The 23,130-nt window shown below is 35.9% G+C and overlaps 1 protein-coding gene across 11 annotated transcripts; it reads right to left on the bottom strand.

Annotated features, from left to right (window-relative positions):
* Positions 1-323: 323 nt before the first annotated feature.
* On the bottom strand, positions 324-14,086 carry LOC131927499 (solute carrier family 25 member 16). Of its 11 annotated transcripts, none has more exons than XM_059283172.1 (10): positions 13,919-14,079; positions 10,249-10,385; positions 8,442-8,603; positions 8,181-8,273; positions 7,967-8,100; positions 7,330-7,399; positions 4,075-4,263; positions 2,823-2,985; positions 2,418-2,501; positions 324-2,061 (listed from the first exon to the last, which is right to left on the bottom strand). In XM_059283172.1, the coding sequence occupies exons 3-10, from the start codon at positions 8,506-8,508 to the stop codon at positions 1,890-1,892; spliced, it is 972 nt and encodes a 323-aa protein (XP_059139155.1). In that variant the 5' UTR covers positions 8,509-8,603; positions 10,249-10,385; positions 13,919-14,079; the 3' UTR covers positions 324-1,889. The 11 variants fall into 11 exon arrangements, with proteins under 11 accessions (XP_059139155.1, XP_059139157.1, XP_059139159.1 ...); XM_059283174.1 differs by having other exon boundaries at positions 10,249-10,393; positions 14,051-14,068; XM_059283176.1 differs by having other exon boundaries at positions 14,051-14,067.
* Positions 14,087-23,130: the final 9,044 nt, after the last annotated feature.

Below are 23,130 nucleotides of genomic sequence, written 5' to 3'. Positions count from 1 at the left end.
ACATACACACACAAATATACATTTCAGCTGGGAGCACGCTCAGCCTTAATCCGCCCCTGGAAGAGATGCCTGGGAGAAATTCTCTAACGTAACTTTTACCATAACCAAACCCTGACCCTAACTCCGACCCCAAAATCCTAGGTTTAGAGTTTGTAAGTACTTTTGGCAAATAAAAATAAAAGTGGTTTGAACTTGAGGTGAAACAGCCTACCAAATAAGAGTCAAACCGCTGTAACTTGAGGTGAAACAGCCTACCAAATAAGAGTCAAACCGATGTAAACACAAAATTCAACACTAAAAGTCTCAAAGATAATTAAATTACTTTCATCTTGTTTAATTTTTTGCCACATTTGTCATTGTTTAATAGAATAAGCTTTCTCCTTTGCCCTTCCAAACAAGAATAATTAGCTTTATTCATTTGACATTGTAAACAAGAATAATTAGCTTTATTCATTTGACATTTTAAACGAGAATAATTAGCTTTATACATTTGACATTGTAAACGAGAATAATTAACTTAATACATTTGACATTGTAAACGAGAATAATTAGCTTTATACACTTGACATTGTAAACAAGAATAATTAACTTAATACATTTGACATTGTGAGGAAACAAAAAAATGAGATCACAATGTCTAGAAATTAATATTTTCTCCCATGGGTCTGATGTCATGTTGACCAATGGGTTTAGTCTGATGTCATGTTGACCAGTGGGCTAGTCTGATGTCATATTGACCAGTGGGTTTAGTCTGATGTCATGTTGACCAGTGGGTTTAGTCTGATGTCATGTTGACCAATGGGTTTAGTCTGATGTCATTTTGACCAGTGGGCTTTGTCTGATGTCATATTGACCAGTGGGCTAGTCTGATGTCATTTTGACCAGTGGGTTTTGTCTGATGTCATTTTGACCAGTGGGCTTTGTCTGATGTCATATTGACCAGTGGGTTTAGTCTGATGTCATGTTGACCAGTGGGTTTAGTTTGATGTCATGTTGACCAGTGGGCTAGTCTGATGTCATTTTGACCAGTGGGTTTAGTCTGATGTCATGTTGACCAGTGGGTTTAGTCTGATGTCATGTTGACCAGTGGGCTAGTCTGATGTCATTTTGACCAGTGGGCTTTGTCTGATGTCATATTGACCAGTGGGTTTAGTCTGATGTCATTTTGACCAGTGGGCTAGTCTGATGTCATTTTGACCAGTGGGCTTTGTCTGATGTCATATTGACCAGTGGGTTTAGTCTGATGTCATGTTGACCAGTGGGCTAGTCTGATGTCATTTTGACCAGTGGGCTTTGTCTGATGTCATATTGACCAGTGGGTTCAGTCTGATGTCATGTTGACCAGTGGGTTTAGTCTGATGTCATGTTGACCAGTGGGCTAGTCTGATGTCATTTTGACCAGTGGGCTTTGTCTGATGTCATATTGACCAGTGGGTTTAGTCTGATGTCATGTTGACCAGTGGGTTCAGTCTGATGTCATGTTGACCAGTGGGTTTAGTCTGATGTCATTTTGACCAGTGGGCTTTGTCTGATGTCATGTTGACCAGTGGGCTAGTCTGATGTCATGTTGACCAGTGGGCTAGTCTGATGTCATATTGACCAGTGGGTTTAGTCTGATGTCATGTTGACCAGTGGGCTAGTCTGATGTCATATTGACCAGTGGGTTCAGTCTGATGTCATATTGACCAGTGGGTTCAGTCTGATGTCATGTTGACCAGTGGGCTAGTCTGATGTCATATTGACCAGTGGGTTTAGTCTGATGTCATGTTGACCAGTGTCTTTTAATCTCTCTCCTGTTGACTGGTGAACTAAATATGCCTATCATATTGATGTGTAGGCTCTGTCTGATCCTATTGACCAGTGATTAAGGTTTGTCCAAACCAAATATGCTATCTATCAACTCCTGTGTCAAGTCCAAACGCTTGTTTTGCGCTTTCATATGTGGCGAATGAAATAGCTACAGTAGGCATAATTCTGATATAATTAATGCTCATCCCACGATACAATCCTCTTACAACACCATTTTCTTGATATACATCAACCATTACTCGGAGCCAGCTCCTAAAATAAATTAATGACACTGAATTATGTCAAATTTGATTTAGCTAGAAACTTCTTTTTATAATGGCGTTATTGAATCTAAGGTTTAACTAAAACTTTTGTTTCGAAAAACTTCCAGATTTGGTTTTTGTGAAATACAAACACATAGATTAAACAAATAGGTCTAAGAAAAGTAAAAAAAAAGTTAAAACAACACAAAGTATTTGAAAATAATAGAAAGCAATATAACAAAGATTGTAATATAACAAAGAATGACACAAAGTAATATAACAATAAATGAGACAACAAATGACAAAGTCCTAAGCCAACTCTTAGTGCTATAACAATAAATGACACAAAATGTTGTTCTAACAAACCTTTGATAATGCACCAAAGCTTCTGGGGAAGTTTTCACCATCCCAGACAACTGCATTCTCCTTCTGACAACATCAAGGGGGTACCTAGGAACATCAGATGCTTTTTTTTTACGTCTCAGAATTTAATTTTCATGGAAAAACATTATTTATTTTTTATGGGCTATAGAAATAGCATTTAAACTTCAATTGAAGAACAACTTAAAATATCCTAAAAGTGAATTCAATCCATAGTTGCACGTATTGCAAATGAGCATTTGAAAAGAACTGAAGTAATTAAATTATCAGCAACACTTTGACCACACCGTGTTGACCAACAACAAATATACTTTCTGTTTGCCATGCACACAATACTATTAAAGACATGCGTTGACTAATTTTAAATCAAGATGACATAGCTTTCCTTACGAAATGGTTTGAGCAATAGCACCAGCCAAGCCTCCACACACAAGTTTAGCAGGTAAAATAAGGACCAGACCCCCAGTGTTTTGTGGACAAGGTTTACTTAACAACTCAGGAAATGTGTCGAGGGCAAAGTTTTTTAGAATTTCAAAGCTGCTAAATGAGAGACCTGAAAATAAACCAACATTACTTCATTTTATGCACAAGAAAAACTTTTATGATGATAGTATGAGTTGTTTGCATAAAAAACGTGCACACATACATAATATATATATATATATATATATATATATATATATATATATATATATATATATATATATATATATATATATATACACACACACAATATATATTTATTTATTTATCTTTCTGTAAATTTTGTAAATAAAAAAGTGACAAAAAAAAAGGAATTAAGTTAAAAAAAACAACAACAAACAAAATATAATTAGGGTAAAGAAGGCAACATAGAGTTAGGGTTAAAAAATATAATTAGGGTTGGGAAGACAAATTAGAACATTCCACATACTGTTTTGAAGAGGAATATCACAGTTGTGAATGCCAATACACATTTACTATTCCATGCACTATCTAGGGCCTTATTATTCTAATTTTTCTAAATTGAAATGGACAAAGTTCAACTTTAGTTGTTTAATATTAAATATCTAGATAAATATAATTTCAAGCAATTGGACAGGTTTAACCCTGACACTAATTGCTCACTTTTAATATTGTATATGACAGAGAAACAAAAGCTGGGTAGATGACTTTAAAAAGACAGTTGGCGATTAGATGACTCTATCATCAGAGAGTTAGATGATAGCATACCAGCATAGTTAGATGATAGCATACCAACATATAGTTAGATGATAGCATACCAACATATAGTTAGATGATAGCATACCAACATATAGTTAGATGATAGCATACCAACATATAGTTAGATGATAGCATACCAACATATAGTTAGATGATAGCATACCAACATAGTTAGATGATAGCATACCAACATATAGTTAGATGATAGCATACCAACATATAGTTAGATGATAGCATACCAGCATATAGTTAGATGATAGCATATCAACAAAGTTAGATGATAGCATACCAACATAGTTAGATGATAGCCTACCAACATAGTTAGATGATAGCATACCAGCATAGTTAGATGATAGCATACCAACATATAGTTAGATGATAGCATACTATCATATGGTTATATGATAGCATACTATCATATGGTTAGTTGATAGCCTACCAGCATATGGGGCCATACCAAGAATAGTTGGCACTATTCCCTGGTAAAGCCCTCTAGTACCTCCTTCAAAATGACGAATGGACTGTATTGTGTGAAGAATACCCTGATAAATGGCCTCTCCTTTCACTTGAAATGCTAGCCTTGCCCTGATCATGTCCAATGGGTAGGTGATCAATACAGCTGTTAGACCTAAGCTTACAAAAAGTGCAGACAAAAGTTAAGGGCAATGTATACAAAACAATATTCTTTATATATATATATATATATATATATATATATATATATATATATATATATATATATATATATATATATATATATATATATAGTCTGCATGTTTTTTATACACAAACTCATACTATCATCATGAAACTTGGGGAGGTTGTTGAGAACTAAAAAATTTCATGTAATTTGTTATCTCTAGCTCTAATTAATAAAGTTCCTTTCTTGAGTCTGTACAATGTCCCATGAGTCCTCCCATCTTCAGATTGGCTTAAGCTAATGAAAAATTACCAACAGATACATTTTTAGAATAGTGTTTACGAGATCCTTTTGAAACACAAAAGTTAAAGCAAACAGAATGAAAAGATTTTTAGTCATATTATAGTGATGTTTTAAGTTCAAATTGTTCAGTGTAAACATAAAATTAAACTTAAATAAAAGTATTAATTATAAAAAACTTATTTTTAAGCATCTGAAATTATTTTTAAGAAAATCCTGTAAGCCTGAGAGTTTCATTATTTTATGAACTTGAATAAAATTGTAAAACCTTCCCACGATCTAGCTGTAAGCACCCACTAACTTTGCTAGATAATATTTCTTGTTGGATTAACCAGTGTGATGACATAAGTTAAGCTAGTTACAAATAGATCAAACAGAAAGGAGAAAATGTACTGAGGTCAAGCATATGAGTTAGGTAGATTAGCTAGAATAGGTAGATTAGCTAGAATAGGTAGATTAGCTAGAATAGGTAGATTAGCTAGAATAGGTAGATTAGCTAGAATAGGTAGATTAGCTAGAATAGGTAGATTAGCTAGAATAGGCAGATTAGCTAGAATAGGTAGATTAGCTAGAATAGGTAGGAACCAATGAGTTGGAAGGTGAAGACTGGTCACGTGAGATGATCAGCTGACTAAGTGTCAGTAGTTAGCAGTGGGGCACTGAACATATAGGACGTAGATAGTGCAGTTAGCAGTTGTTCAGAGTTAGAGCAGTTGGTCAAAGATAGCAGAGTTGATGGGTTGAGCATTTAGGAGAAAGTTGAGTGTTCAAAGCAGTTGAACATAGATATTGTTAGGACTAGGAGAAAGTTGAGTGTTAAAAGCAGTTGAACATAGATATTGTTAGGACTAGGAGAAAGTAGAAGTGTAAGACAAAAGAGTAAGTGTTAGAAATTGATGGATTGTGAATGTTAATCAGAGGCGTATTCAGGTTTTCCGTGTAGGAGAAGCAAAAATAGCAACAAAAAAAAAAGGCGCAGAATTTTTAATGTTATATATACACATGTATATACATAAACATATATATATACATATTTATATATAAAATTTAGGGCGTAGTCGGTTTTTGCCATCCTCATATGCAAACATTCTATGTAAACACATTTGATAACAATTTTGTTTTATGCTGTAATCTAAAACTTTTATTAGAAATACAATACTCTTTTTCGTCAAGGTTTCATTTTAGCAAAATTGTCAATTACGTCTATTAAATCAACATCAGAAGCTAATTGCCGTTTAATTGTAATCAGGCTAAGCTGGACAACCTGTCTTCTGTCATAGTAGAACGGATGTATGTTTTCAGGAGTTTAAGACGGCTGAAGGATCTTTCTGCTCCGGCACTGCTTAGTGATGGCAAAGTCAGAAATATAAGACACAACTAGACAGGTTTGGATACATGGAACACAAAGTCATTAGCGATCATGAATTTCAGAATGCTGCTAATTGTCACAGCTATTTTCGAAACAAATGCAAACGATACAACAGTTGAGCGTATAATTAACAGTGTTAGTTTAAGTTTAGTTGTTTCTATAATTCAAAATATAGCCTTATTCAAATTTAATATAGATCTAGATAACTAAAATAATAATGATTATATAAAGTTGCTACTGTTTTATATAATTTGTAATCGTAATCAGTATCACCCAAAATGTCATAATTATACTACTTCAACGTGATGATGATGTTGACCGTGTCAACATTTTCCCACCACTACACAGTTCGCCCATATGTAAATTTAAATAGAGGTGCCAAGTTGTATCTGTGTCTGTACTGTAATTTTAAAAAATTAATTACACAATTCAAACTGTATTATTTGTGAAGATTTAATTATTCTTAAGCAAATACATTATATAGTTGCCTTAAACTTAACACCCCTCTTGTCAAGTGGTACTACCCGTAGAGGTTTTTTAAACATTGCTATGCATTGTAATGTTTATTTTCAGAATGACAATCTGATACTGCTGTTATTATGTGTTGCAAACATAGACACAACTAGTCTAGAAGTATTAAATGCTTAATTGCTGCATGAAAAGAAATCTTGTGATTTACATAGATGTGCCGACCAAAAATAATTTTGTAACAAATATCATTGTTTAAAACTTTGAGTTTAAAAAGTTTCTAAAAGGCGCCACTTTGCTGAAAATGGCCAGAGGGGGAGAGGCTGCTCTCCCCCCCCCTAACCCTAACACCCCCCCCCCCCCCCCCCGCATACGCTACTGATGTTAATAAACAAAGAAATTTGAACTGTGTCAGTTGTGTCATTTATATTTCACACTGGAGAATTCTGTACAGGATTCACACAAGTTAAGTAGGATCAATCCCCTATATATTCACATTATGGTGAATATAATTAGATATATATAAACACCATGGTGAATATAATTAGATATATATAAACACCATCTCAACATCCTCTCACACCACACCCAACCAGTTACTTCAGTGAATGACTTACCTAACCAGTTACTCCAGAGAATGACTTACCTAAGCAGTTACTTCAGTGAATGACTTACCTAACCAGTTACTCCAGAGAATGACTTACCTAACCAGTTACTCCAGTGAATGACTTACCTAACCAGTTACTCCAGAGAATGACTTACCTAACCAGTTACTCCAGTGAATGACTTACCTAACCAGTTACTCCAGTGAATGACTTACCTAACCAGTTACTCCAGTGAATGACTTACCTAACCAGTTACTCCAGTGAATGACCAACCAAACTCTAAGCAGTGTGTAGAAAATATCGAATACTTACCTGCCAGAGATCCACATATTAACTTGCATAAGTTTGGAGACTGATTGGCAATGGGAACATATTTAGCCATCTAAAAGATAGAAACATATTATTAATCTGACATATATTTAAATAAATGTGAACTAATTACTTTAGTAACAAAAAACAAACATAGAGCTGAAATTTTTTTTCTCATTTCAACTGTTTTTTTTAAAAAGGCTTCTAGTGTTGGTGTCAGGTGTATAGCTAGAGCTGTATAGCTAGAGCTTATGGCTGTATGGCTAGAGCCTATGGCTGTATGGCTAGAGCTTATGGCTGTATGGCTAGAGCCTATGGCTGTATAGCTAGAGCCTATGGCTGTATGGCTAGAGCTTATGGCTGTATAGCTAGAGCTTATGGCTGTATAGCTAGAGCTTATGGCTGTATAGCTACAGCTTAATGTAATAACAGTTTCCATTTGTCCCCTGCCACAGTTATGTCAACACAGATCAGAGACCCCCAAGTTGTTGCTCATTTAAAAGAAACTACAAGTGCAATTTTGTTTTTCAGTTCAGTATATTCTTTCTCAGTTTTCAATGTCAGCCTTTTTAAAATAAAACATTTAGATCTATATATAACCAGATTTTATATTTTAAAAATATTATATAACTTATTTTACTTTTTTAAACTGCTCATAACTCAAAAACTGAATAGCCGCATAAGGAAAAATTCTCAACATCTGCACTCCATTTCCTTGATAGAGACCTTTAAAGCCTTCCCTTGAGATGACATGGCTTAGTGTTGAAAAGACACCTAAACAAAAGATTAATTTTTAAAAGTTGCTATTCGACTTGATCAACTAAGCCCAAGGACACAATTAAATAAAAGCCTACCCAAATGTTTGTAGTGCTGGTTATGGGCTTGAAGTAGAATCTTTACTCTGTCCAAAGGAGCCACAGCTGTTTTAGCAAAAATTCCAGCTAAACCTTTTTTTTAAAAAATGTTATGGTTTATTATGATGCACTTTGGGAAAAATTGACACCATAAGTCAATAATATTGCATGACAAATGCTAGGGTTAGTTATCAAAGTTTTTTTAATAAATGTAAATGTACCAAGAATGCTAATAATAAAATCAAACATTGCTAAATTTACCTCCAGAAATAAAGGTTTTGACTGCTACAACTGCTTTGCTGTCTTTTGACTCATTCAGATGAGCCATTTTTGTAAATCAAGTTGCACTTGCCACTTTAAGATATAGAAAGTATTGTATTTTTCCAATGGCATTCTAAGTGTCCCAGATCTTTAAAATTAATCCTGAAATTTATTTTGAATTAAAATAAAGGCAGTGAATAGAATTGTTTTAAAAAAACTTGAAAAGGTATTGTTCTGACGGTGCAGATGATAGAACTAGTGGCTGCAGCAGATAATAGTTCAAATACGTCAGCACGACATAATAATGAAAAGTGCCAGAGTGAGATAACACAAGTTACATTCGTGCATTGATTATGTGTTAATGTGCTGTGACTAACGTACTTTTTATTTCTATACTAGCGTACCCGTCCCCCCGCGTTGCCGCAGGGATATAAGAAAATCTGATGAAATATATAAGACGTTCTAAACCGCGTGACCTTGTTTTCTAAAACTGAGTTATTTAAATGTAAACAATGCCAAGGCTTGGATCATAAATATAAGGAGACGTGTTTACCTACAATACCAACACTACCACATGAAAACCTTAAGTTATTCACTCACCAAAATAATGAAGTAGAACACACTTCGGTGACCGCCCATGTGTCAGGGACGTAGAGGGGCTCTCTCGGGATCCCCTGTTTACACTAACGCAAAGGCACAGCGTACGGCTAACCTAACCCTAACCCCTGGCTACAACTAACATAGGCGCCATAGTGCTCACAGAATAACCCAGAGCGCCAAATAGCATTTGGAAACAATGATGCAGATTGCGTCAATCGCTTAAGTGACACAAATCAACAGGATTTTTCCTTTAACACATAGAAAAAAGAACATTTGACGTATTATAAACATCATTTTGGCTGATGCTATTTGTAAAGCATTACTAATGGTGTATTGTTAGAAACTCGATCTCTATTTCTGATTGGATCATTTAAAAATAGATGCTAATTGCAAGTTTAACGGCAATCAGGTGAACGGTGAAAAACTCCAATTAACTTTTATTTTTATATACCGTATATAGAGAAAAATCGCACCCTCCCGTGGCACCGCCCCTGCGAGATTAAAAATTATTTTTTACGGAACCCTTTCCCAGAGTGTTCTTATGAACTCCCCAAAGTGTCATGGCGATCGGATGAATGGTGTCAAACCAAAATCGACTTTTTTTTATATACCGTACATATAGAAAAATCAACCCCTCCAGGGGCGCCGTCCTTGCAAATTCAAAAGATATTTTTTAAAATAAACCTCCCCTGGGGTGTTCTAATCAACTCCATAGAGTTTCATTGCGATGGGATGAACTGCGTCAAACTTCTATCGACTTTTATTTTTTATATACCGTACATAGAGAAAAAACAAATCGCGGCCTGCCGGGGCGCTACCCCTGTGAATTAAAAAAAAAATTTCCGCATAAACCTCCCCAGGAATATTCACAATAACTTCCCGAAGTTTCACGCCAATGTGATGAGAGGTGTAGTAATGCATAAAAGACAGACAGACAGACTTACATTGCTTTAAATAAATAAATATATATATATATATATATATATATATATATATATATATATATATATATATATAGACAGACAGACAGACAGACAGACAGACAGACAGACAGACAGACAGACAGACAGACAGACAGACAGACAGACAGACAGACAGACAGACAGATAGATAGATAGATAGATTGTGGTACAGTAATCAACTTGTGACTGTTGTTATGGTACATCGTGTGATTTCTCTCTTAATATTTTAATCCCTTCATACTAACCATGTCGAGCAAACACAGAAAGTGGTCGGCAAATATGTCAAATATGAATTTACATGTATAATGGATGGTACTTGATGAGAGGCAGTGTCCTAACTGCATGATTTGCAATGCAGAGTTGTGCAAATCTAATCTAGCCCCTGGAAAACTAAGAGAACACTTTGTTAAGCTATAGAAATAAAAAGTATGCTCATCACAGTACTTATATACACGATCAATGCATATAGGTGGCGTTGATCAAAGTAGATCTAGTACGGTTTTGTAATAAAATAATAAAAAATAAAATTCTCATGCTACTATCTAAAAAGGGGGTATGGGTAGGGAGTAGAGCTTACCAAATACCCTACTAGTACTAAGTAACAAATAATAGTATTGAGTCAGATCTAATTCTAAACGGTAATCTATCGTTTTAAGTTTTAGCGTAATCAATTCGGCAGCAGTAGTTATGTGTGGGACAGGTAACTGATGAATATATGTGTTTTAATAAGTATATTTATGTCAAATTTTACAAAATATAACAGCTAATTGATTGAAAATAACAATCAATGACCAAAACAATTTAAAATTCCATGAAACTAACTTTAAACAAGGTGTTTGAGATAAAAATGTGTAACTAAAAACAGCGGCCATCTTTCCAAAAAAAAAATTAGAGTAGTTTCCCTTGATAAAAATGTCTATTCGTATGTATATTGTGTTGACTTTGGTGTTTAATATACATCATAACTGTCATAACTGTAGACAATGGCCAGATTTAAGTGCCATTCATAGACCAAACACAACTTGCCAGTTGGGACATGTTGTTTTTGTATGGAGTGTGACACGGGGGTCGGGGTGGGCTGTCAAAAAGTTATTTCGAGTGTGTTATGATGGATGATTTTTTGTACTGACCATTAGAGTATCGGGTAGCAGGAGACGGGGGGGGGGGGGGGGGGGAAGGGAAGGCAGGTGATCATTTATGGGTGATCTGTTTAAGCCTAGCTGTTTATTTTGTCTGTAGACATTAGTCTAAGGCCTACACTTTTTCTGAGTTAAGGTTATTGTGTTTATGAAAATATGGTTTAATTAGTTATGTATCTGAATACTACATGTTTTTTTTTTTGTTTTGTTTGCTTCCTGCTTTCATCATTTTCAATTTGTTCAGTGGTCGATGTTTACCTCTCCCCATCATCAATTATTATAACAACAAAAACACCCACTATATAATGAGATGTCCCTCTAAAAAATAATCTAGATTGACCTATATCTCTTATTCATCTGATTAAAAAAAATACGTCATTTTTCTCAACCAAGCTGTTTCAACCCCCACTAAGCACAAGGTCAACAAATTTGCGGTGCACATGACATCATTTGTCATTAGGCTAATGATAAAGAAAGAGATACAGCGTAATAAAAAAAAATCAAAACAGGCACTATATCACTATGGCGATGAGACTTTAGCAACGTTTAGCCTGACAAATAGATCTAAATGACTTTAGTTTGGGGAATTATATTGATGTTTAATTTATTACATTGGCATGCTGTTTTCCTTTTTCCATACTAATTGACGTGTTTTAATTTCTGCAACCTGCTGCCCTTAGACGTTCGGCTCTAAAATGCCAGTGACACAGCGGCTTCAATAAATGCATTTAGGCTCCCAGTCCCAACTATAAACTTAGTCTGTCCCTTAAGCGCCGCACGAAACTTGTGATTATGATGTGGACAGAAGGCCCCCCCCCCCCCAGCTCCCCTCTTAAAGGTGCTCCGCACTTCATAAAAGACATAATTGATGTTCAGATATCGTCGGACTCTGGCATTTTGCAGATGGCCGTATTCATAATGCACAGTCTTAGAGGCTGTCCACTGCTAACACTATTTTATATTAAACTCAAGCCTATTCTGAGCTCTAGCTTTACATTAGCTGCTGTCGTATTACGAGTCGATCTTTTGTTATGCCCCATGTTGCGAAACTTGCTGTTTTGTCCAATTTTACCTGCAAGCCAATAATTATCTTGGACTCTTGCCAGGAGCTACTTGGTTTGAGCCTTATTATCAGAAGTTATTTCATTTGAAGTCAATAGTGCGGCCTATTTACGTCGGTAAGCATTTAGTGGCAGGCCTTTTTTTGTGGGAATGATGGGCTGAGGTAGTTTAACACCTCTCAAGACAACAGGCTTGCAAATTTGTTATGAGCAAAGGTATGCATGAAAACTAACGCTTTATGTTCGCTTTATGTTCCTCATTTTCATTGAGCATAGCATTATAGAAGTCTTCCATAATTGACGTCATGCATTCCCCCCCCCCCCCCCAACACACCTTTATTATAGGTCATAAATTGCGGTTCTGCGCAAGTTGACGTCACATTAGCATATCATATGTGACATCGCTTAAGGACAACCCCATATCAATCATTTTGGGTATTTGGTATCAACATTTTGATAGGAATAGTTATTCAAAATGTGTATGAAAGGTTAGGACTTGAGATCTACCATAAATGACATCACGCACTTAAGGGGTGGAGTAACTGGTTTTGAGACGACGTTTTATGTGGGAAGGGGGAGGGGTAAGAACACAAGAAACATTACGTATTTCGCCTAATACAAAAATGCTATTAACATACATTCTTTTTTGTTAGAAGTACGGCTTGACTTCTTAAAGACAGGGCAAAAAGGTAATTTTCGACATTACGACTATTTCGTGACTGCGAAAATGGGTGTTGGGGGGGGGGGGGAGGGGTTAAGGTGAAGAGAGGTAAAAAAAAAGTGATGTTATTTATGAGTTAAAGGAAAAAACATGAAAACATGAAATGAAAATAGAAACAAACAATAACAATAAACTCAAACTAATATTTAAATAAACATTAGATCTAGCTAGTAGTAGATCTAGTAGCGCTACAAAAATCGAGACTTCCTTAATTTATAAAAATTGCATCTCATAATAATAATTCTAGAACTGATGATGTTTATTGTTAGTCAATCATATTGTTTAAAGAACAGAACTTTTTAAAAAAAAAAACGCATATTTTATATTTAAAAACAAGACAATCATATTTAATAGCAAACAGCAATACATTTTTATACAAATAGAAATTAAAGGAAAATGACTCAAAATAATATTTACGTAAGATGGCTGCTGTTTTTAATAGCAAATTTAGTATCTGGAACATCATTGTCAAACGTTAATTTCAGGACATTTTTTACTAAATTACTAGTGCCGGTCGAATTGATTTTGCTAAAACGATAAATTACCATTCTAAACTTTACTTAGTAAACTAGTAGGGCTAAGTAGGGCCTAGATCTAAGTAAAATACTCTAATAATAAAATAAATATCTACCACTACAGCCTACCAGACCTACCGACGAACCTATCTACAAAATGATTAGGCCTAGGGCTTAGATCTTCTAGATCTAGATCTAGATCGAGTCACCAATCACTAGCCTAATTTAGTAGGCCTAATTTTTTACTAGGCCTAATAAATAATAAAACTTGGTATTTTACGTGTAGGCCTAGATCTAGACTTCTCTAGTCCACTCTGACTCTAGATCTACTCAAGTCTGATCTAGCGAATGTAGTTTCAATGTAGATCTCTAGATCTAGTAGTATGTTAAGTTACTGTGTGTACTGTGTACGACTAGGGTTGAGATCCTGATGTGTTAGTTATAAAATAGATGTGGTTTAGAGCCAGACTTAGACATACTGATGAAGATAGGACTAGCTAGATCTATATAAAATATGTAGAGATCTATATTCAAGTAGATCTAGATCTAGATCTATATTTTATTATTTATTAGGGTTATATTTAATTATATTATGATAAATATTCATAGACTTCTAGATTCCATATCACCGGGCAAGGAAAACTTTTCGGGTTTCTAACAGAAAAGAATCCAGTTTTTTTAGGATTAACAAAAATAAAACGAGAGCTATCTCCCCTAAACTTACTCGCGTTTTCAGAAATAGGCTAACACTACGGGGGATGGCAACTACGGATATAGACATGATTTTAATCCATTTTTAATTAGCCTTCTTAAACTTAAAAAAAACATGCATAAAAACGTTTTAATAACAAGCTTTTATGTAATAATGCACTAAAAAGTAGAAAATAAATTATACACTACTAGGCCAATTTAAATAACTATAAAGAAAAGCGTAGGTCACCTTCGTACCTATTGGATACTATTACTAATATTTAGGAAGAGACACACGCATTTCTTTATAGTTATTTAAATAGTAGTGTGTAATTTATTTTCTACTTTTTAGTGCATTATTACTTAAAAGCTTGTTATTAAAACGTTTTTTATGATTTTTTTTTCAGTACTTTAAATTTTTTTGTTTACAACTAGCGTACCCGTCCCTGCGCGTTGCCGCAGGAATAGAAGAAAGTCTGTCGAAATATATAAGAAGGGTTTCATCAATGCGGTACCAATCATATATTCTTAGACGCCTGACCTTGTTTTCTAAAACTGAGTTATTTAAATAAAAACAATGCCTGCGCTTGAATTATTAATATCGGGACACGGGCTAACCTACACTACTGCATGAAAACCTTGAGTTTCTTCCAGAAATTTTTTCCCCGGGGGGGGGGGGGGGGGCTCTTGAAAAAAATTTGGGGGGGGGGGGAGGCGGTAGACTTTCTTCGGGGGGGGGGGGGCGTACACTGTTAAAAGTAAATATTTTCTATATAAAGATGCCTGGAAGAAACTCTAATAGTGAGGTAGAATATTATTCGGTGACCGCCCATGTGTCAGTGACGTAAAGGGCGCTCCCTGGAGCCCCCGATTACACTACCACAGATTACTTCCGATTACACTGCCACAGAGACGCCGCATACGGCCCCTGGCTCCTTAAAACTAACATAGGCGCCACAGTGCTCATGGTATAACTCAGAGTGACACATAGCATCCTTTAAGAATGATGCAGATTAAGCGACGCCCTTGTGAAATTAAAAAAGGATGGTTTTTTTTTACAGAAATCTCACCTGGAGTGTTCTAATCAACTCCCCAATGTTTGATGGCGATCGGATGAACGGTGTCGAACCGCAGTCGACTTTTATTTTAATATACCGTATATAAAGAAAAATCGCGCCCTGCCGGGGCGCCACCCCTGCAAAATTTGAATATTTTTTCCGCAGAAACTTTCCCAGGAATATTCTCAACAACTTCATAAAGTTTCATGGCGATCGGATGAAAGGTGTAGTAATGCGTAAAAGACAAACAGACAAACAAACAAACAGACAGATAGATAGATAGATGGATAGATGGCTACATGGATGGATGGGTGGATGGGTGGGTGGGTGGATGGATGGATGGATGGATGGATGGATGGATGGATGGATGGATGGATGGATGGATGGATGGCTGGATGGATGGATGGGAGTTGCATGACTGAAAACCATTTTAATTAATTCATAAAAAAATAATTAGGCATCCAATTAAGTCAAATTTAATGTCACATTGCATTTTCTTCATATCTTGACCAACGTGCCAACTTTGAACCGGATCTGTCCGTGAGAAATGTCCGAAATTTTGCTCGGGCGTTTCGATCTAGACAGACAGGGCGAGGAAGCAAGTTAAATAAAAGCTTAAAAGTCATAAACAACGTTTTAATAACAAGCTTTTATATAATAATGTACTAAAAAGCAGAAAATAAATAATACACTACAACTTAAATAACTATAAAGAAAAGCGTGGGTTACTTTAGTATCTATTGGATACCTTTATTAATATTTAGGTAGAGACCCACGCTCTCCTACTAAATGGTCTCTAACTAAATATTAATGTGAGAGGGTGAATGGATGATTTATTTTGTATTATTTTATTGTGTGCGAATCGGTGCGTGAACGGTCCACTGGACAGTGATTACGGGGTTTTCCATTCCGCCCGAAGCGGTCAGTATAAAAACTGACCGCTCGGATTTTTTTTCTTTTTGACCCGATGCAAGATGTAGATCGGGTCAGTTTCTCTGTGGGCGATTGGCGCACCTCGTGCGTGAAGTGAGGTTGCTTGTGCAACTTGGCTGGGTGTTTAGTACGTAGTGTTTTGTATATATTGTTTTGTCACGTTAAAGTCTGTTTTGTTTAGCGTCTGTTGATTGGGTGTCCGGCGCAGCGTTACTACTTGATTGAGCGGTCAAATTGCACGGGCGCATCAGCCGGCATCCCGGCGGTCATGTAACCCGGTGCACACTGGGCTCCCTCATGAGCACTACGGCGTCTATACTTGTTTTGATGAGCGCTATACGCAATGGATATGTCGGCATACTAAAATCAATTACAAAATCGAATATGGGGTGTCCTGCAGCGCATCAACATTAGTAACGGTTACCCTGCGGCTACCTGAGTTCACGAGATCCGTTGATTGGGCGTCCTGAAAAGTCAGGGGTACTGGTTGATTCAACAGTCAAACTGCAACAGTGGCGGCTTTTGACGCCCTCGGCGTACACATGACACCAATCGCACAAGTATTCTACAATAGGGACAGAGGTTGCATCTGGCTACCAAAGGTAGTGTAAGCAGTCACTCCCGCGACGCCACTGACACCTAGGCGGTCGCCAAAAGGTATTCAACTTCACTATTACGGAAGATAATTAACACACTCAATGCTTTCACACAGCGTTGGAGCGGTAGTGTTGACCAACCCGCGCCCCCACAACAAAGATCCAAAAAAAATAGCAGTGGCGTTGTTTAAATTTTAGCTAAACCTATCTCACTTTTAGAAAACTAGGTCACACGACTAAAAATACACAATTGGTAACGCGTTGATGTAACCCTTACAAATTGTTTTGTTACCCTGGTATGTAGGACTATGTAACATATTGGGATTTGTGAGGTCTGGGGAACTCACTCTTCTTGTATTAGTTATATTTATAATGTTTTTATTGAGTGATGTCCCTTGTATTTATCTATCATTCTTCCTCTTCCGTTTACGAATAAAGATGGCTACATGCTGATGGCTTCTGTCTCCGTTGTTGAATACCTAATCTATTATATCTGGCGACGAGGATAAATAATCTACTAGAAAGAGCACCTACTTACGCAAAAAAGAGGTTTGCTAGAGCATATTGGCTAAGTATTTCTAGAATAATGGCGCTGTATGGCCAAATAAAAGAATTTGATTCGAATGATGAAATCATTCATGATTACCTAGATAGGTTAAGCTTTTACTTTGAAGCTAACGACGTGACGATAGAAGCCAAAAAGAGAGCTGTTTTGTTAACAGTCATAGGGCCTCAACAATTTAGGCTACTAAAGGACTTATGCGCACCAGCTAGTCTAACTACCAAGAGCTTTAACGAGCTGAGCAAATTGCTAACAGACCACCATGCGCCTACCCCATCAAAGTTTCTATGTCGAGCTAGATTTGACAGTAGGACTCGTCAACCAAACGAGTCAATATCAGAATATGTTGCTGCTTTACGTCATCTAAGTAGATTCTGTGAATTTGGAGACACGCTGTCTGACAGACTATGTGAAAAGTTTGTGACAGGTGTAAACAGCCCTGATATTCAAAGAAAGTTGCTGCTCGAGTCAGATCTAACATTAGAAAAAGCAATACAACTAGCAACTTCATTCCAGCAGTCATCAGATGCGGCGAAATCTCTTACGCCTTCAGGGATCCATGCAGTAAACAGCAGGTTAGTCAATAAACATCAACCCCATCAGAGCATTCCAACTTATGCTAAACAGCCTGCTCGTTCAAATCCTAGATCTAAATCTAGTAATAATTATCAAAAATGTCATCGATGCAAAGGTCCCCATGCATCTAATCGGTGCAAGTTCAAGTCTGCAACTTGTTATAAGTGCAGTAAGCAAGGTCACATTGCCAAGGCCTGCTTTGCAAAGTCTTCGTCTGTTGCTAAATCTAGCCAGTCAAGACAGTACCGCAACCAAAGGCAGCACTATGTTAACTCTCACCAAGACTACCTAACCCAACCAATGAACCACTCTACCTGTGAAAATGCTCAAACTGATTCGCAGCCGGATTTCAACCTGTTCTCTGTGAAATCAATAAGTCATGCTCCCATCAATGTACTAGTTAATATCAACGGTAAGAGCATCAGCTTCCAACTTGACACTGGAGCATCTCTAACAGTCATAACAAAGAAAGATTTTGACGCTGTCACAGGAGGATCAGTGCCTCTACAGCCATGTCACAAGTGTCTAACAACATACACTGGTGACAATGTTCCGGTAATAGGAGAGTGTATGGTTCATGTAAGTTATAATGGTCAAAGTGTTAAACTTCCTCTTCTTGTGGTTGAAGGAAATGGACCACCATTACTAGGTAGGAACTGGTTAGTTGATCTTAAGTTAAATTGGGAGAGTATATGTTCATTGAAGAATGTAAGAGAATCTAGTCTTACGTCAATAGATAAAGTAATATCTGAAAATAAAAGTGTTTTTGGCAATTCAGGTTTACTAAATGATAGAACAGTGAAGATAAGCATTAAAGACACAAATCCAAGATACTGCAAAGCTAGAGTTCCACCTTATGCAATGAGGAATAAAATTGAAAATGAGCTAAGTAGATTGGAATCTAATGGCATCATAAAGAAGGTAGACTATTCCGATTGGGCAACGCCCATTGTGCCAGTGTTAAAGAAGGATGGTTCTATAAGAATTTGTGGAGACTATAAAACTACACTGAATAAGCAAATAGAGCTAAATAGGTACCCTATTCCTAACATTGAGGAAATTTCTTTGAATTTGGCAGGAGGAGACAAATTCACTGAATTAGACTTTAGTCATGCTTACACTCAACTAGAACTGCATCCAGATTCAAAAGTCTATACGACAATAAACACACATAAAGGACTCTACCAATATGAAAGACTATGTTTTGGTATATCATCTAGCCCTGGAATTTTCCAAGCTGTCATGGACAGTATTTTTAAGGATATTCCAAATGTTTGTGTTTACTTTGACAATGTGTACATAACTGGTAAGAATGACACTGAACATCTTAAAACACTTGATAAAGTATTGAAAATTGTTGGTGAAAAAGGTTTAAAGATAAACAAAGATAAATGTCAATTCATGTTGACAGAAATTAGTTTTCTTGGTTATATATTAAGCAAGCAAGGTATCAGACCTCAACCTGAGAAAACAAAAGCCATTAAAGAAGCACCCAAACCTGAAAATACCCAACAACTAAGAGCTTTTTTGGGCTTGATAAATTACTATGCAAAGTTCATAGGGAATCTGTCTGGTAAACTATCACCACTGTACAAGCTGCTACAGAAAAATGCAACTTGGCACTGGGGTAAACAACAAGAAGCTGCTTTTAATACAGCAAAAGAGGCTTTGTCTTCTGACACCTTACTAACTCACTATGACCCAGGGAAAAGACTTATATTAACATGTGATGCTTCACCAGATGGTGTAGGAGCAGTCTTGTCCCACATGGATGAGAAGGGTGACAGACCCATTGCTTTTGCCAGTAGATCTTTGAACCAGGCTGAGAAAAATTATTCTCAGTTAGATAGGGAAGGCTTAGGCATCATTTTTGGTGTTAAGAAATTTCATAAGTTTCTGTTTGGTAGGAAGTTCACCATCTTTACAGATCATAAACCATTGCTAGGTTTATTTGGAGAAAACAAAACCCTACCTGAGCATGCCTCACCAAGAATTCAAAGATGGGCTATCACACTAACTGCATACAATTATGAATTGAAATACAAACCTGGATCTGAGAATAGTGCAGATAGTCTTAGTAGATTACCTTTAAAAAACCAAAGCCTTAGCTATATACCAGAAGATGTATTTGTTCTCTTCACTATCATGGATAACTCCAATATAAATGTGAATGATATTAAAAGAGAAACACAAAAAGATGAGTGCTTAATAAAAGTATATGAGTACTGTAAGAATGGTTGGCCTGAAGAGTCTGTGAATGATGACTTAAAGCCATATAAAATAAGAAAAATGGAATTAAGTCTAAAAGATGGAGAAGATACAGTCCATTATCAGTCAGAGTTACCTAAACAAAGTATTTGTAACTTAATAAATGATTATGGTGATATGGCAATTTCAAATGTTTTAAAGAGAATACATTAGTAAGAAGGAATGTGATCATCAAACAACTTTGCTAACATCATTAGCACTTACAGAAACTAAAAGGGTAACATCAAAAGAAAAAAAGATTTTTGCCATTTAATACACCCACTTCAAATACTGGATCACAGTTGCAAAGTGATATAGTCCAGGATATTACTTTTAAACAGTATTTTTGGTTACCAAAAAGCACTATCAGATTACCTGAGGAAATAGATCAATCAAAGAAATCTATGTCAGTCAAGGATCTGAATAACAGCATAATACTTTCAGATGCCAATTCAAAAATAGTTCCATTATATCATGACAAACATTCATTGAAAGAGAATTTGGTGTTAATGAGAATGTGTATCTAAGAAATTATGGGAGAAAGGAAAAATGGATACCAGGTCAAATTGTTCAATGTACAGGACCTGTGTCTTATAAAGTAAAAACAAATGATGGACTTATTGTCCGTAGACATGCAGACCAGTTAAAAATAACTTGTGCAGATAATAAGTGTGAATCTGTCAATCCCACCAAATCTGAACAGTTCACACCAACTCAGTTTGTTCCACAACCAAGTTCTGTTGATATGAGTGAACCAAGTAGTCTGGAGTCAGAAAATGTAAATTCTGGAGTTAATGACTTAAATCCTAGACCTCCTGAGATAGAGAATCCAGATGGTCAGAATCTTGGGTCACCAAATCAAAAGCCACTGAGAAGGTCAAGCAGGACAATCAAAGTCCCAAATAAGTTAGACCTATGATTTTAAGGTCAAAAGGACTTTGACATCATTGTTTTGTATTTTAATTATGTTGTAACACATGGTGCATTGTTTGTAAGGATGTAATCTACCATAATGTTCATGTTACAATATATTTGGTGATTTTAGGATACTGTAAATTGTTCTATTGAGAGATGTGTTGTGTTTACTAAGGGTAAAGGGATGTAACATATTGGGATTTGTGAGGTCTGGGGAACTCACTCTTCTTGTATTAGTTATATTTATAATGTTGTTATTGAGTGATGTCCCTTGTATTTATCTATCATTCTTCCTCTTCCGTTTACGAATAAAGATGGCTACATGCTGATGGCTTCTGTCTCGTTGTTGAATACCTAATCTATTATGGACTAGAGCGCAGCAACGCGGACGGATACGCTAGTTAGTATAAACATTCTTTAACTTTGTACTCTACGGTCATCGGGAAGGAGATTTGATGTCTATGATGGAATTTTTAAATCTCATATAGAAGCAGCTAAAGCACTGAACTTATCAATCATTTTACACAATTAAAAGCATGAAAAAAAATCATAATATATCATGAACAATTTTTAAAAAATGTGTTTGGTTAGTGGCGTCACAAGGTCGGTTGTTGTTACCCTACGTGTTTACTAAAGGTGTCATCCCATCGTCCCCAACAATTGTGCATTTTCGGAGGGGTGTAAACCCTCTCTCACAAATGTTTTATTATTTTAGCTGGATACAACTTAGTTTGGACATAAATTTTACAATGGCTTGTCTTGGTGTCACGCCTAAATGTTGTCATCCGATGTGGACCGCACCGCTGCCCCCCCCCCCCGCGCGCTTTGTGATGCTACTGTGTTTGTTTACTTAAACAGCAAATTAACTCTAAGCCGTTAACATTTTTACAAAACTACATACTAATATAGCATAAATACACAATAAGGACGTATACATTATAAAATGTACAGAATATTTATATTTTTAAAAAATCCTCCTTTATAAGTAGCAGTTGATTTCTTCGTTAAACTCCATTGTAGCTTAAAGGTTGACGGAGGGGGCCCACTGATATTTTTTGCATAGGGGCCCAAAAATCCTAGCTACGCCACTGATGGCAAAACGTGTATAATAGTGCGGAATAGTTGGATGAGACAGCCTACTAATTTGGAAACAATTTTAATTGATTCATACAAAATTAATTAGGCATCCAATTAAGTCAAACTTAATGTCAGATTGCATTGTCTTCATGACTTGACCCACGTGCCAACTACAAACCGTATCTGTCAGTTAGAAGTGCCCGTAATTTCGCTCGGGCGTTTCGATCTAATTCTAGACCAACAACAAACTGACGACAGAGGAAGCAAGCAAGTTAAATAAAAGCTTCTAAAAAATCATAAAAAACGTTTTTATAACAAGCTTTTAGGTAATGATGCACTAAAAAGTAGAAAATAAATTAAACACTAGATCTACTATTTTAATAACTATAAAGAAAAGCGTGGGTCTCTGCCTAAATATTAGTAATAGTATCCAATAGGTACGAAAGTGACCCACGATTTTCTTTACAGTTATTTAAATGGTAGTGTATAATTTATTTTCTACTTTTTAGTGCATTTTTACATAAAAGCTTGTTATTAAAACGTTTTTATGAATTTATTAAAAGTACTTTACTTGTTTTATTTACAATATAGTTGCATGACTAAAATTAAAAACCATTGCGCAGTAAAAGTGCCAGTAATTTCGCTCGGGCATATCGATCTAGACAGACTGACGACACACAGACAGAGACAGTGAGTTAAATAAAAGCTTGTAAAAATAGAGTAGAATCTCGTAGAAAAAAGAATTGCGCACCAAGTGAACGCCAAACAATATCTGTATAATAGTGTGGAATATTAGTCATTTATAAATTCATTTTTGTCTTTTGAGAAACCGGAAAAAGCGTAAGTTACTACTTCCGGTCAACGGAAATTACTCCAAATTTGGCAGAAAATTAGATCTTTTACTTATAGATGAAATTTCGTTCATATATCTTAAATATAGGTAAAGGTTTGTACTTTGCGTTTTTGTGTCTATATTTTGAATCAATCTCTCGATTATAATAAGCATACAAGCTAGGATTTTTAAATTGAAAATTGAT

Source organism: Physella acuta, unplaced genomic scaffold (assembly GCF_028476545.2).
Source record: "Physella acuta isolate Inbredline_101_S28 unplaced genomic scaffold, ASM2847654v3 ptg001410l, whole genome shotgun sequence".
NCBI classification, from domain to species: Eukaryota; Metazoa; Mollusca; class Gastropoda; family Physidae; genus Physella; species Physella acuta.
Note: the sequence above shows the minus strand (reverse complement) of the source record. Positions and strands in the feature narration are given on the sequence as shown.

What these genes read in the sequence shown, in the direction of transcription:
- LOC131927499 (XM_059283178.1), bottom strand. Translation starts at nt 8,508, where the DNA reads ATGGCTCATCTGAATGAGTCAAAAGACAGCAAAGCAGTTGTAGCAGTC. An exon ending in AATATGTGGATCTCTGGCAG is followed by an intron (nt 4,264 to 7,329) that starts GTAAGTATTCGA and finishes TTGTAAGCTTAG; the next exon opens with GTCTAACAGCTGTATTGATC. An exon ending in TGGTATGGCCCCATATGCTG is followed by an intron (nt 2,986 to 4,074) that starts GTAGGCTATCAA and finishes GTTTATTTTCAG; the next exon opens with GTCTCTCATTTAGCAGCTTT.